Source organism: Lepidochelys kempii, chromosome 2, assembly GCF_965140285.1.
Source record: "Lepidochelys kempii isolate rLepKem1 chromosome 2, rLepKem1.hap1, whole genome shotgun sequence".
Taxonomy (NCBI): Eukaryota; Metazoa; Chordata; order Testudines; family Cheloniidae; genus Lepidochelys; species Lepidochelys kempii.
The window spans coordinates 91,812,359-91,826,984 of NC_136381.1; the positions used below are offsets into that span (position 1 = coordinate 91,812,359).

General features: G+C 42.8%; 1 protein-coding gene across 1 annotated transcript in view; it reads left to right on the forward strand.

The window, feature by feature from the left end:
* The window catches only part of CEP192 (centrosomal protein 192), a 206,728-nt gene that overhangs the window by 76,715 nt on the left and 115,387 nt on the right, over positions 1-14,626 (forward strand). The window contains exons 20-26 of the mRNA XM_073329624.2: positions 725-915; positions 4,160-4,517; positions 5,184-5,348; positions 8,316-8,380; positions 8,474-8,677; positions 9,974-10,094; positions 10,907-11,034. Coding sequence (XP_073185725.2) covers positions 725-915; positions 4,160-4,517; positions 5,184-5,348; positions 8,316-8,380; positions 8,474-8,677; positions 9,974-10,094; positions 10,907-11,034 — 1,232 coding nt within the window. The remainder of the gene's footprint in view (positions 1-724; positions 916-4,159; positions 4,518-5,183; positions 5,349-8,315; positions 8,381-8,473; positions 8,678-9,973; positions 10,095-10,906; positions 11,035-14,626) is intronic.

The window sequence follows — 14,626 nt, forward strand, 5'->3', positions numbered from 1 at the left end:
GCCATTCCCTACTGATATTCAAATAGCACTGAAACAGATAAATTATGGCATACAGAGGAAAATGGGAAACATCAGAGAGGAGGCCTTGAAATGGCTTATGGACCTACAACTGCATCCGTAGGATGTTGCTCTGCAGATGCCATAAGCGAGAGAGAGAGATGGCATGTTGTATTCACAATGATCTCTACATCAAGGAGAGAATTCCAGTAGAAAGTAATTATACAATTTTGGACTGTTCATTAGCTGCTAATGAATTGAACATAACCAGACCTAACTTCTGTTAGAATATGAGAAAGTAACTCATGGCACATTTTCTGGAACCGCTGTTACACAAATGTTTTAATGTGTCATGTACATAAAATATTAGAGAAATCCTTTGACATATATTGATTTTTTTTTTATTCCATGTCACAATCCCTAATCTATTGACTCCTCTTTTGTAATATTAATACCAGCAAGGAGCAAACCATCACCTGTCCATATCGGTCAAGTAAAAACCCTACACTTTTATGTTTTGCTTAGCAACGTAAGATATAACACTCCAGTTCAGATTAGACCACTCAAAAATCAGTTTTTAAAATCATTGGACGTTAGTCAGTGAGTTACAAGAGAGCCAAAATTACCTCATGGTAAGTCTTTCCAAAGTGAACTACTTTGTGGGTGTTCTCACAGCAGAAAACTTAAATTAATACTAGTAAACCACTTTATTTCTCTCATGCTGCAGGAAATGGTTGTGGCTTTGGAGATCTTGGTAGTGGAAATGAAGAAGCAGCTTTGGTACCATTATTTCCCCCTAACATGCAGAGTTTTGATACAGGGGGAATTGGAAGAAATATAACTGGAGAAAAAAATGAAGTCTTAGTCCAGGCTTCTTCCAAATATATAACTCTTGATGATATTCCTACTCACAATGAGGTAATAAAAGTTTGAGGAACTGCTTGTTGTACAACAAAGAAAAAATTCAAACTTTTTTGTGGTTGAATGCTTCCAATAAGTCTGTATTAAAATTTCGGTCTTAATTTTCTGAGGACTTATGTATTACTGATGTGTGGGGTCTTTTGCAATGCGTCTGTAACTCCAGGTGTCAATAAACATAGTATTTGGCTCTGTAGTGGGATGTGAAGCAGAAGGGCTATTGCTCCTCTAGCGACGAGCAGGGAGGAGATCTGTACGAAGTGTATACGAACTCTTTCTTTCCCCCTCCTCCAAGACCGTGCCGAATGGGCTGATGTGCACAGATTTCTGAAACTGTACTTCTGGAGTCTTGTCTCTGCTCTAAGGACTGACGCAGAAGAGGGGAAGCAGAGTTGGTTGAGATGGGTCCTCTTTTGGTGGCCATATAATAGACTAGTATATCTCCTACTCCTGAGGGCATTCTATGCCAAAAAATTAAAAATCTGCACACAAAAAATAAAAAGTTCTGCGCACAATATTTTAAAATTCTGCAAATGTTGTTTGTCCAATAAATGTGGAGGCTCCAGTGTGGCATTGGGGAGCACAGGCCACTGCCTGCACAGAGGTGGAAGATGTCTGTGCAGTTTCCCTAGCACGTGAACTCAGTGGTGAGGCTGCATCCAACCCTGACACAGTGCAATAAATGGGCCTGCCCCAGAAACACCCAGGACCCTCCCCCTCTGTGCCAGGTGCACCAGGGTGGGCTGGCAGGGTCAGCAAGGAAGGATCAAAGTATGGAGGGGCTTAGTGTGGAGGGATCCAGATGTGGGTTGAGAGACTTCTGTGTGGGGCAGTTTGGTGCGTGTGGCTCAGTGGGGAATCTGGGTGCAGTGGGTGGGTCTGGATGCATAGGAGCTTGTTGGGGGGTTCTAAGTGCAACTGTAATGGGACTCCGCAGAGGGGTCCAGGTGAAGGTGGTTGGCGCTCAGTGGTGGGTAGGGAGTATCTGGTGTGTGGGAGGATAGAGCTTGGCGGAGGTGAGGGGGGTTGGGTGTGGAGTGCTCATGGGGTGGGGGGTTTCAGGTCCTGGGAGAGTGGGGCTCAGTGGTGTGGTGATTCAGGTGCAGCTGGTTGGGGCTTGGTGGGGTGGGATGGGGATCCTGGTGCGGGTGGCTTGTCGGGGTGGTTCAGGTACAAGGGGAGTGGTGCTGATCAGGGAGGGTTCTGAGTGCATGGGTGGGGTGAGGCTCAGTGAGAGGGTCTCAGTATGAGGGGGTCGGATGCCTCGGGGTTGGGTAAATGGGGGAGCAGCTCCCTGTACAGGGATCCTTCCCCCTGAAGCTGAGGAGTGATGGGTTCAGGAAGCAGGGAGCAGGTGTGTGTGTTTTTGCAGAGCTTCCTGTAGCTGGGGGAGAAATCTGGGGGTGGGTCTGACCCGGCCCCAGGTGCCCTGCAGGGGAAGAGGAAGTCCCATCCTCCCCAGCCCAGTTGGAACTAGCAGTTGAGCCCGTCACAGGGTCGGAGCCATCAACTGGGTCTTCCCCAATCCCACCCCCTGCCCCATAGCGATTTACCTCTCTGCTGGCTGCCCTGGGCACCCGAAACATACTGGTGGGGCGGGTCGTATGACCACTCTTGTGGGTTCCCTTTGCTTCCCTGTCAGTCATGTTTCTGCAGGGAAGCAAAGAGGTCTGCAGGGACATAAATTCTGTGCATGCGCAGTGGTGCAAAATTCCCCCAGGAGTAATCTTCCTGGAGAATTTCAGGGTGGTTTCACAATAGCTTTCCTAGAGTTTTTGTGGGCTCAAGCCCATTTCATCAGATGCATGTACTGGAAAACACAGTCAGAAGATAGATACACACACACACACACACACACAACATGAAAATATGGGGGTTGCCATACCAACTATTAACGAGACCAATTGATTAAGGTGGGCTATTAGCAGGAGGAGGGGAAAAAACCTTTTGTAGTGATAATCAGGATGGCCCATTTCAAACAGTTTACAGGAAGGTGTGAGTAACAGTAGGGGGAAAATTAGCATGGGGAAATAGTTTTTAGTTGGTGTAATGACTCATCCATTTCAGTCTTTATTCAAGCCTAATTTAATGGTGTCCAGTTTGCAAATTAATTCCAATTCTTCAGTTTCTCATTGGAGTCTATTTTTGAAGTTTTTTTTGTTGAATAATTCCGACTTTTAGGTCTGTAATTGAGTGTCCAGGGAGGCTGAAGTGTTCTCTGACTGGTTTTTGAATGTTATAATTTTTGATGTCTGATTTGTGTCCATTTATTCTTTTAAGTAGAGATTGTCCAGTTTGGCCAGTGTACGTGGCACAGGGGCATTGTTGGCACATGATGGCATATATCACATTGGTAGAAGTGCAGGTAAACGAGCCTCTGATGGTGTGGCTGATGTGATTAGGTCCTATGATGGTGTCCCTTGAATAGATATGTGGATATAGTTGGCAGCGGGCTTTATTGCAAGGATAGGTTCCTGGGTTAGTGTTTTTGTTGTTTGGTGTGTGGTTGCTGGTGAGTATTTGCTTCAGGTTGGGGGGCTGTCTGTAAGTGAGGACTGGCCTGTCTCACAAGATCTGTGAGAGTGAGGGATCGTCCTTCAGGATTGGTTGTAGATCTTTGATGTTGCGCTGGAGAGGTTTTAGTTGGGGGCTAAGGGTTGGCTAGTGGCGTTCTGTTACTTTCTTTGTTGGGCCTCTTCTGGCTCTGTCCACCTGTTTCTTCACTTCAGCAGGTGGGTAGTCTTGAATAAAGACTGGGTGTGGATGAGTCATTACACTAACTAAAAACTATTTCCCCATGGTAATTTTCCCCCTACTGTTACTTGCACCTTCTTGTCAGCTGTTTGAAATGGGCCATCCTGATCATCACTACAAAAGTTTTTTTTTCTTCTGCTGATGATAATCCACCTTAATGGATTGGACTTGTTAAGGGTTGGTATGGCAACCCCATTTTTTCATGTTCTATGTGTGTGTGCGTGTACATATATCTATCTTCCTATTGTATTTTCCACTGCTTGTATCTGACGAAGTGGGCTTCAGCCCACGAAAGCTTATGCTCAAATAAATTTGTTAGTCTCTAAGGTGCCACAAGTACTTCTCGCTTTCTGCTGATACAGACTAACACAGCTACTACTCTGAGACCTAATCTGTGTAAACTGGACTAGAATCTAACTAGAAACACTTGCTAGTTTTGTTTGTGTACAAAGTGCGAACTACTTAGTTAATTTTTTTTTTTGTTCTTAAGGATGCCATAAATGGTGAAGATGTACTAGATTCCATCAGTCTTGCTGAATTCAAACTAGATTCATTATACCTTCAGCACATGGGCATCAATAAGACGGTGGCTGATCTCTCCAATGCCATTTTAGAGCAGAGAACACAATCCTCTAACTTGTGTCATGCTTTTTCATCTGAGGCTGAAGTATTGCACTTGACAGATGGAGTATTTGTGTATGACACAGGTCCTCAAAGTCCTGTTAATGAAAATGCAGTTGTGATTGATACAAATCCAGCTGATGATTGTGAACTTGGTCTGGCTGATACTTACCTGTCTCCAACTGCTGGTGGTAGAGCAAATGAATATCAAGATACAACAGAGGAAGGTCAGTTGCTGTAGAAATAGCCCATTAGGGCAAATGAGACAAGATTAGTTTGTGTGGCGAGGGAACTAAAAGTGCAAGTTAAGCTTTTTTCTAAATATACCAGAAGCTTGTAAGAAAAGATCTAAGGGTACGTCTAGACGGGCGGGTTGTGATCCATCTATCAGGAATCAATTTTATCGTGTCCAGTGTAAATAAATTGCGATAAATCGATCCGTGATCGCTCTGCCGTCGACTCCTGTACTCCTCTGCAGTGACAGACAGAAGTAGAGTTGATGGGGGAGTGGCGGCAGTCAATCCCATGCTGTGAGGTAAGTCAACCTAAGATACGTCGACTTCAGGTACGCTATTCTTGTAGCTGAAGTTGTGTATCTTAGGTCGCTCTCCCTCCCCCCAGCCCCCAGTGTAGACCAGGCCTAAGTCTAACTTAACTAGAAGAAATTTCTAGTTCAGTTCTGAATACCGTTGTTTATTGATATTTAATATATTAAATCACACAGTAAAGCTTAAATTGTGGAGTTGTACATTGTCTGTACAGTTCATAAAAATGTCATTTCAATGAAGGTAACTAATATAAATTACAAGTTACAAAATGTAGCTAACCAGCAAACAAATTGCTAAAATTTAAGAGACTACTTTTTTTTTGTACCCCTTTATCTTGATCTAAAGTAAATTCAGTATTTTATGGCCTGGATGACCCACCACACAGTGTTGTCTATCAAAATGAAGAGGGAAAATGGGTGACTGATCTGGCATATTATACCTCATTTGATAAAGAGCAAGACTTAAATCTGCCTGCAGACAATAAAATAAGCGAAGACTTCATAACCGCATGTAAGTAACCTTTTTTTCTTCTTCTATTGACGACTCAGTTGCATATAATTAAGACTGCTTTCTTTCCGATACATGAACATAGGAATGATTGGTGCTAACATGACCCCTGGCGTCAAGTATAAGCCTCTGGTCCTGGGAATTTATGGATTTTCCAAGAATGGATCATATGGTTAAGACTATGTTTGTCATGGAGGTCACGGAAGCCACAGAATCCGTGACTTCCAGAGACCTCCGTGACATTCTCTGCTTTAGTCCCAGGGGCTGGAGGACTCTGGAGGTAACAGTAGGGTGACCAAATAGTAAGTGTGGAAAATTGGGACGGGGTGGGGGGGGGTAATTGGCACCTATATAAGAAAAGCCCCAAATATCGGGACTGTCCCTATAAAATTGGGACATCTGGTCACCCTAGGTGACAGCCAGTGGGGCCATGGCTGGGGTCCGGTGACAGCAGCGACAAGTGACAGGGGCCCCCTGCAAAGTTTCAGAGACAGGTGACAGCCTGAAGGGGTACTCCTCAGGGTTCTAGTGATGGGTGACAGCCTCATGTGGAGGGAGGGGGATGCCTCAGCGATCAGCTGGGGTGTCCCGTTTTCTCTTCGGGAAATATGCTCACCCTGCAGCTCCCAGATGCCCTAGGTGGAAGGCGGAACCCCACAGATCCCAGCCACCATTGTGATGGGAGAAACTATGGAGTTACAGCAGCAAAAGTCAGACAGGTCACGGCTTCCGTGAATTTTTGTTTGTTGCCTGTGACCTGGCCATGACTTCTACTAAAAATAACCAAGACAAAATCTTAGCCTTAGATATAGCTAATGGTTCTTTCCCATGTCTTCTCCCTCCATCCTCCAGTGAGGATTGTGGTTTAAAGGATCTATTCACTCTCTCACAGATGTCTGATTACTGTTGTGTAAGTGAACTGAGACAGGATGTCCCAATGGTACAGGAGTGTAGAACAAAATTGCTTTTGGAAATTGGTCACTGCCACCCTATGATCCCACAGAGAGGCTATTATAGTCATTCTGTATCACCCTGTGGATATGGAAGTCTCCCAAAACCAGAGGAAACTCTCTTGCAAAATGTTTCTTCTCCCTTTTAACGTCCGTAGTTCTACAGGAAGCTGCATTTTCTGAACTGTATATATTCTAATTTCTTACTAAATGCTTTATTAAATACTTAAAGGTTGCAAAGTCAATTTCTAAGTTAGGAAAAAACCTTAATTGCTTTCCTTTTTGAGTGTGCGTGCATTCAGATGGTCTTAGTTCTATGAGTCCTTTTTCACAGGACACAACCCTTACTCACTTCCTGGGATATATGGTGCTCAGCAAATGAGGCTGACATTCACTGCTGCATCCTTATTCAGTGGATGGTCATATTTACTACGTGCCAGTCAAATGTTGAACTGAATGTGGAATATTTTATTTCTGCACGGGTATTCTTATTTTGGTCACCAGCAGAGTGAATGTCTCACAAACCATTTATTTTTTTATCATCACTTTGGTAATTAATAGAAGTAATATCCTTATTTTGCAGCCAGGAACAGAGTACAAACAGACTTGGGCAGAATTGTAAGCATTCATTAACTTTGGGTGCACAACTTGACCTCTAGGGGATGCTTTTTCCAAAGGTACTGGGCATTTGCAACTCCTATAAACTTCAGGGCTGAATGCTTAGCATTTCCGAAAGCAAGGTCCTAGATGTCTAAGTGTTGCGCACAGAATTGTAGGAACACAAAACTAACTAGAATCTTCAAAAGTAGTTGCTATAGTGACTTAATTTTTAGAAGTCTGTGGCAGAGCAAGGATAGGAATTATCCTAGTTGCCAGTTCTGTACTTAACCACCAGATCATCTCTCCCTCCCCCCCCCCCTCCCCCGTACTACCTGGTGTTCCCCTTGTTCATTTACTAAACACCTTTCAACTTCTGCTTCAAATGAGTCAAGGGTCATGTGGAAAACAGCCTTACTTCACAACACAGCCCTGTAACATTCTCAATTCATTCTGTACGCTGAATGAACAGGGTTGTTACAGTCTCTAATTCTATGATCACACAATGTATCATAATGAACATGTACTAGGAGACAAGTAAGCTTGCATGGTAACCTTACGATAGACCTATGTTCTCAGTCACAACTGCTTATTGTAGGGACCAACGCATTTATTATTTTGTAATAATAGTAATGCAGTGCAATTCAAGCATGTACATCTGAAAAATAAAGCTGTGTTAAATTTACCATATTGGTTATTGTATATGGGTGTTGCAAAAACTGGTACACTACAACTCTGAAATCCTTTAATTCATGGGAGGCATTTTAAAAGTTTGAAAAATTTTCATGGAGGATACATGGGTTTGAAAGTCAAAAGCTAGTTCAGAGGCCTGTTTGAGATAGTCTTCAACACTGTAGGGCCTATTTCTACAGACACTGTACCAAAAAAGTATTCGCAAAAAGAAAAGGAGTACTTGTGGCACCTTAAAGACTAACAAATTTATTTGAGCATAAGCTTTTGTGAGCTATAGCTCACTTCATTGGATGCTCAGGAAAGCTTATGCTCAAATTTGTTAGTCTCTAAGGTGTCACAAGTACTCTTTTTCTTTTTGCGAATACAGATCAACATGGCTGCTACTCTGAAACCTGTCAAAAAAAGTATTGACAGCTATGGCTTTTTTAGCTGCCAGGACGACTAAATTACATCTAAAATGAAAGCTTAATTTTTTTACACTTAAGGAGTAGGGACTATATTTACAAAGGTATTCAAAGCAGGGGCTTTTGTAAATCTCGCACTTGCATCTTTGTGTGTCTATATACCTTTGTAAATCTGGCCCTTGCTGCCTTGTATGCATAGTTACACATGCTTTAGTATAAAGCATCTGTCATTGACTTGGAAAAATGCTGCAAACTTAGAAATTTTAATTTCAAATCGGTTTTATATCAATGGCTATGTTGTAGTTAATTATTTTCATTTTTTAAAGCTGAAGCAATAGCTAAGATTGCACAAGATCAAGAAGAATTTGAGAGGGATCACAGGTTTTTGCAGGTTAGTGACTTTATAAAAAGTTAACTTTCTGAGAACTGCAGAAGGGTGATCTATTTATTTTGAACAACTTTCAAAATGATTTTTTATTCACAGGAAGAGAAAATAGACACGCACAATACATCTGAAATAGAGGATACATCATGGAAATCTGCCAATAGCTATAACCTGCTGAGAGCGTCCCATACAACATCTGATCTTAGTAAAGATGCTAGCTACTTACGTTTGTCTTTGGGGGAGTTCTTTGGTCAGAGATCAGAAGCTCTTGGCTGTCTTGGCGGAGGCACTGATGTGAGAAGGGTATGTGGCTGACTAGCATTTTCATGCAAAGAACTGAAGGAAAGGACAAGAGGACCATAGCTGGAACTCTTATTCTTCTGTTGCATTGGTAACTAATGCTTCCAGAAGAGTCTGATCTTCTAGATACTCTGTTCTAGCATGTGAGAGATATTGGATGAGTTTTGTTTCCCAGGTTGGGAGTTATTAGAGAGCGGGTATAGGGTATGCCTTGTGTTTATTTAAGGGGCCACTTTGACTACCAGTGGGTTTCAATTTCCACCTTTTGAAGAAGTGATATTGTACATTGGGCTATAGCAGCGGTGGGCAAAATACGTTCCCACGGTTCGCATCTGGCCCATCTAACATTTCTGTCCGGCCTCCTCTGCCCCCTCGCAATTTCAGAGTCTGGGCCACTAAAAGTCTCACTACGCAGCGGGGTGCTCAAGCAGGCTACCTGCCTGTCACGGCCTCACGCCGCTCCCAGAAGTGGCTGGCTGCTGCTGACATAACTCTGCGTGTCCCTGGCGGGTGGGGAGGCTGCTCCGCTCACTACCCCTGCCCTCAGCACTGTCCTCACAGCTCCCATTGGCCAGAAACTGGCCAATGGGAGCTGTGAGGGCGGTGCTTGCGGGTATGGGCAGTGCATGGAGACCTGCTGCTCCACTTTCCCCCTGAGAGGTGTGCAGAAATGCTTCTGGGAATGATTTGGGGCCACGGCATGCACGCAGCCTGCCTGAACCCTGCTATGCCATAGGCTGGGAGCCTCCTGTGGTAAGTGCCTCCCAGCCAGAGCCTGCACCTTGCAACCCCTCCTGCACCCAAACTCCCTCCCAGACACTGCAACTCCTCCTGCACCCCAACCCCCCGCCTGGAGCCCCCTCCTGCACCCAACTCCCTCCGAGAACCCACACCCTTCACCTTCTCCTGCACCGCAAAACTTTGTACCAGCCTGGAGCTCCCTCCTGCACCCAAACTCCCTCCCAGACCCGGCACCCCCTCCATTAATAAAGTAGAAATGTGCGGCCTCTGATAACTTCCCAAAATTTGTGGAGTGGCCCTCCTGTGAAAATTATTGCCCACTCCTGGGCTATAGTATGTAGTAAAAGTAGGCCAGATACAGAGGATTATTGGAGGTCTGTGGCGATTATCCTCTTTTGGGGTAGAGTGAGAAAAATCTGTTTAACTAAACAAAAATGTTTTAACGATAAGAAAAATTACGTAGTGTGGTTTTTTTTGTATGCTACCTAAGCACTCTACAGACAATTTTTAGGGTGTTACAATACTTGAGGAAAAAAATCACTGACTTATTTTTTACAGCCATCTTTTGGTTACCATATTACATCTCCAGAGAAAAGGCAACCTGTAGCTTTGTTGAGGCGGTCTGATGCATCAAGAGGCAACTCTGAGCGTTCACAGACTTCTGGTACGTTTTTTCCAGGTACTATAAAATGGGTAAAATAGCAGGATCAATTTAGAGAATTGGTAGCTATATGTGAATATTCCTAACCATTAAAATTAGTGAAGACTGTTATGAATGAATTGTCAAAGGGGGCAATCACTGAAATGTTTTTCACCAATAGTTATTTTCTTTTCTAAGATTAAAGAACATAAAATCTTTATAAGGACTACATAAGGTTCTAATGCCTGAGAGAAAATTGATTTGTTCTGGCCATGTCAGCATCTGTCATGAACACTGGAAAATTGCAGGAAATTACATTTTCAAGTCTTGCGGATCACTTTGGGACACTTAGCACTTATTTAGCCTATTACTAGTTAAATACTATTTACACAACATCTAGATGTCTACTTTTGTACAGGAATACAAGACTAGGTCCCTACCTGGAGAGACAGTAGACATTGGGTGGGCAAGGTAAGGGTGAGGGTCATAACCTAGAACTTGCAGTAATTTGTTTACTTCAATTTTTTGAAGTGGTGGGAAGAACAAGCTTTTGCTTGTGAGTAGAGGGTAAATGTTGTGGGTGTGGGACATTTCTGTGAACCTACTTTGGACATCACCCTTAAAGGAAAAAATCCCATAATTCAGTTATCTAATAAAATAGATAATTGTCTGGGGAGCAGAGTGGGGAGTCAGGCATCCTCAGGTTCCCTCCTCACTGCAGAATTAAGGTCCCAGAGACCTACGCTGTTAGAGCTCAGGGGAGGAAAAGCCTCCAGAATCTTCAAGAAGTTTCATACTCTTTTTTGTCATGGTGCAGCACTCAAACTTCCTCTTAATACTTCCCTCTGCAGCCCCTTTCACCAGGAGCAGCACAATGTCAGCCAAAAACATATCTCCTCTCAGGAAGACAATACCCTTTTGGAATCCCACCATAAAGCTGAGGAACCCAATAAACAACACGCCCACACTCTCCGAAATTGCTTGAGAAAATGACCAGGAGAATCATAGTAGCTATTGAAATGATGAAAGTGAATCAAAACTAAAGAAAACTATTGTGGACTTTATTATTCCCTTCCATGCTTCATTGGAATAAGTCTTATAGGAAGAGAGGAAAATTCTAAGTGAAGGAAAGAGACTGCCAAAAAGCCCTGAAATTTGAACTTATCCAGGAATAAACTCCATATTGTTGGTGGCATCTGTTTTTGTCATTCACAAGATATGGCAGTCTCCCATGCAGCAGTTACTAACCCAAAGAACCTCTGACCAAAAGATCAAGAGCACACTATAAAAGGACTTGAAAGCATCCTCTATCTCTCTCGAAGCAGTGCTGGCTACAGTACTCTTTGGGAGGTCCACTAACAGGGCCTCTGTTCTGGTGCGTTGACCTCAAAACCCATGGACGTGTGCACCAATGAAAAGCTCCAATATCAGACTTTTCGACAACATGAATTTTTTTTGATGATGGTTCTAAGGATGTCATGCTCTCTGCAACAAGAGCTGTGGTCCCCAGTACCATCATCAAGTGACAGCTCTGGCTTCCACGTTGGAGAGCAAACAACTATTCTAAACTAATTCTGTAACTCATATAGGAGGGCCGTTTGAGGGAAAACTGGCAAAAATACACATCTAGAGTCCACCAGCTTGAATTAATAAATTTCAACTGCCCTAAATTACCAGGTTCAGAAACCTACCACTGACTTCTTTAAAGTGCCCTTATGGGGATTTAGCATGTGTGTTATAATGAAGTAAACTTTGTAGCAATTAGGCCTACTTTACGGCAACACATCCTGTTACTTGCTGTTTAGGGTTGGAAATAAATTAAGTACCATACATTAATATCTCCACCCCCAAACAACTCTGATTTCCTCTTAATCCACAAGGCCTAGTACTGTGAGCTGTCAGCCAGCGAACATGAGTAACAACATGATTCACTAATCTAAAACCTTCATCACTTCTCTTTTTTCAGTGATACTTACTTTCTGTTGCACAGTTTCTCTCATTCATTCATTGTGCTAATGCTGTGACCTGTGGAATTGTGGTCCAATGTTGTTTTTGGAGGCTTCAGGACTAAGTTCTGCCCTTCAGTTCAGGAACCCAGATTTTCTGTTCTGGCAGTGGAACAAGTTGGTCAGTTTCTCCTGACCATTTTGTTCTAAAATTTTTATTTTTGTTACATGAAGTTGTGATTTACAATCTTCCTTCTCCTCCTCCTTTTTCTGGATTGGATAAATAGTATGTGCATCGGATCTGCTGCTGCGGTGCCTCCCTGCTGGACTCCTTTGTGCTCATTCAGGCATGGCAGCGCTGTCCTGCAAACACCTGGCTTAAATTCAAGTGGTATTCCTATGTGAAACAGCATTTACAGGTTCTACAATGGGTGAATTATGCCCTGCCTGTTACCTGCCAGCCAAACACTGGTATAGGGCTAAGTTGGACTGGCACATTGTGGGCCCACCCTGGCCTGAAGAACTGCAACTCCAACACAAAAAAGGTGTTCCCTGACTGGATGAAGTTCTTGCTTCAAGTTCTACAGGTACAGTGTGGATTCTTGGGTATCTAGCAAGCACAAAACACCTTCTGGGCCAGTGGAGAACTAGGAGGAGGACTTGAACTCCCTCTTTTTTGTATCCTGTATGTGAACTGTCTTGAAAGTTAGTTTTCTCTACCCAGGACTTTATTTCCATGGTCACAGAAAAGTTTTGACTTGCTATTTCTTGCTTTTGGAATGGATATAAATACTTAAGCCTCAATTATAAGCCAACCTCCAATGGGAGATAAGAAGGAGTCTTCCTCTGTGAGTATTGTAATTTCTCACTCTGATTTCTTGCACCTTCTACTGATGCAGTTAGTACTGATCACTGTCAGACAGAACAATGGACTTGATGAACCACTAGCCATGCTTTTATTTTAATTTTTTTAAGTGAGAGACTGATGTGTTGAAATGAACTAAAATGATGTATACTATGAATCTGAGCCTTGGTGACTTTTCAGGAATTAGTGAGGCAGGTTGTGCCTTCTCTTTTTCCTCCTTCCTTGTTGATGGCAGGAGAGGAAGTAGCCTGGTCCAGGCCCAACATACACACCTTCTCAATCAAAGGACTATTGGGTCAGATAAACACATTCTTAAACACCAATACGGACAATGATTGAAGCCCCAGCTGGCTACTGCCCAGAAGGCTCTTCAACAGCAGGAAAAGTAGCTAAAATTCTCACTCTTTTCAAATGCAAAGGCTAAAACCAACCTTCCTTTTTTCCTGGACAGTAGCAGGATTTTTAATATGCTTTCCTGGCTATACATCTAGGTGAAAGGATCATCAGGAAGATCTGACAAGACAAAGCTCATGGGACATTAATAGCTTTAACTTGAATGTCCTTTTTAATTCTCCCTTTGTCATGGTTTCAGTACCTCCAGTTTGGCTTCCAATTCTACCAGATGATTTTGCTCTTAGAAACAATTTATTCTGTGGTTCGATCTGAAACCACTGTAGTGGCGTGCACAGTGATTTGAGTTTAGGCATTGAGTCACCTTAGGAAGTTCAAGATAATTCTTTTGCATAGTTAAAAGCCTTCAATAACAAAAATCTTTAGGTGCAACTTTTTTATTGCAGATGTTCTGTTGATTTCCATAGTTCCTTTCATTTTGGTTTTACTCAGTTTGGTTGTCTTTCAATGCTGTTTCAAGCATGTCTGAATATTGGCTTTTCAGTTGGAGCTGTACCCGTCTCTCTCTAGTGCATGGTTCTTCCATCTTTTTACTACTCCTTTTATGGAGAGAGATTTTTGAATGATCTTTTCTTGTGAACCAGCACCTTCTTGGGACACAGACTTGGAAACCAAACAACTGCCTTTGAGCTGTTAGCTAATAAAAGTGTTTTCCTATGCTTTTAAAAAAATTGTATTCTTAGAGTAGAGGTTTGAGAAGGAATTTGAAGGTAGATAATGTAGCTTTGTGGATGTTTACAGGACGTAAACACAAGTGTGTGGGGTAGCATGGGAGAAAGCAGGAAGCTGCTTGTTTGTAGGAGGCTGCATCATGGACTGATCAGAAGCGAGCATTGACAGTTTGATAGCAAATGAGAGATATGGTGGGGATTGACTGTGAAGGGCCTAGAAAATGAATACAAGTAGCTTGTGTTTGATGTGATATGGAAATAAGGGAAGGGAGTGGAGGGATTCAAGAGGGGTGGAATAGTCAAAGCACCAGGTTAGGAAAATGATCTTTGTTGCAGCGTTCTGAATGGATATGAGATGGGTAAGATTGGATTTGTCATGTTCATGGAGAAGGACATTTTAGTAATCAAGATGCAAGATAAGAATTTGGGTAAGAGCTATTTAGTTGTGTAGATAGATAAGAAAGGCCATGTCTAAAGGATTTTACTCAGAATTGGCAAGATACAGAAAGGACACAGGACTTAGAGAGACGTCAGTTGAAGATGGCAATGTCTGAGTAATAGGCAGGATGATGGTGTCCACAGTGATCGAGAGGAGGTAACAGGCAGGGTTTTGGGGACAAGATTAGGAGCTGTTTTAGTGCAATGTTGAGCTTAAGCTGGCAGTTAGGAATCCAGGAG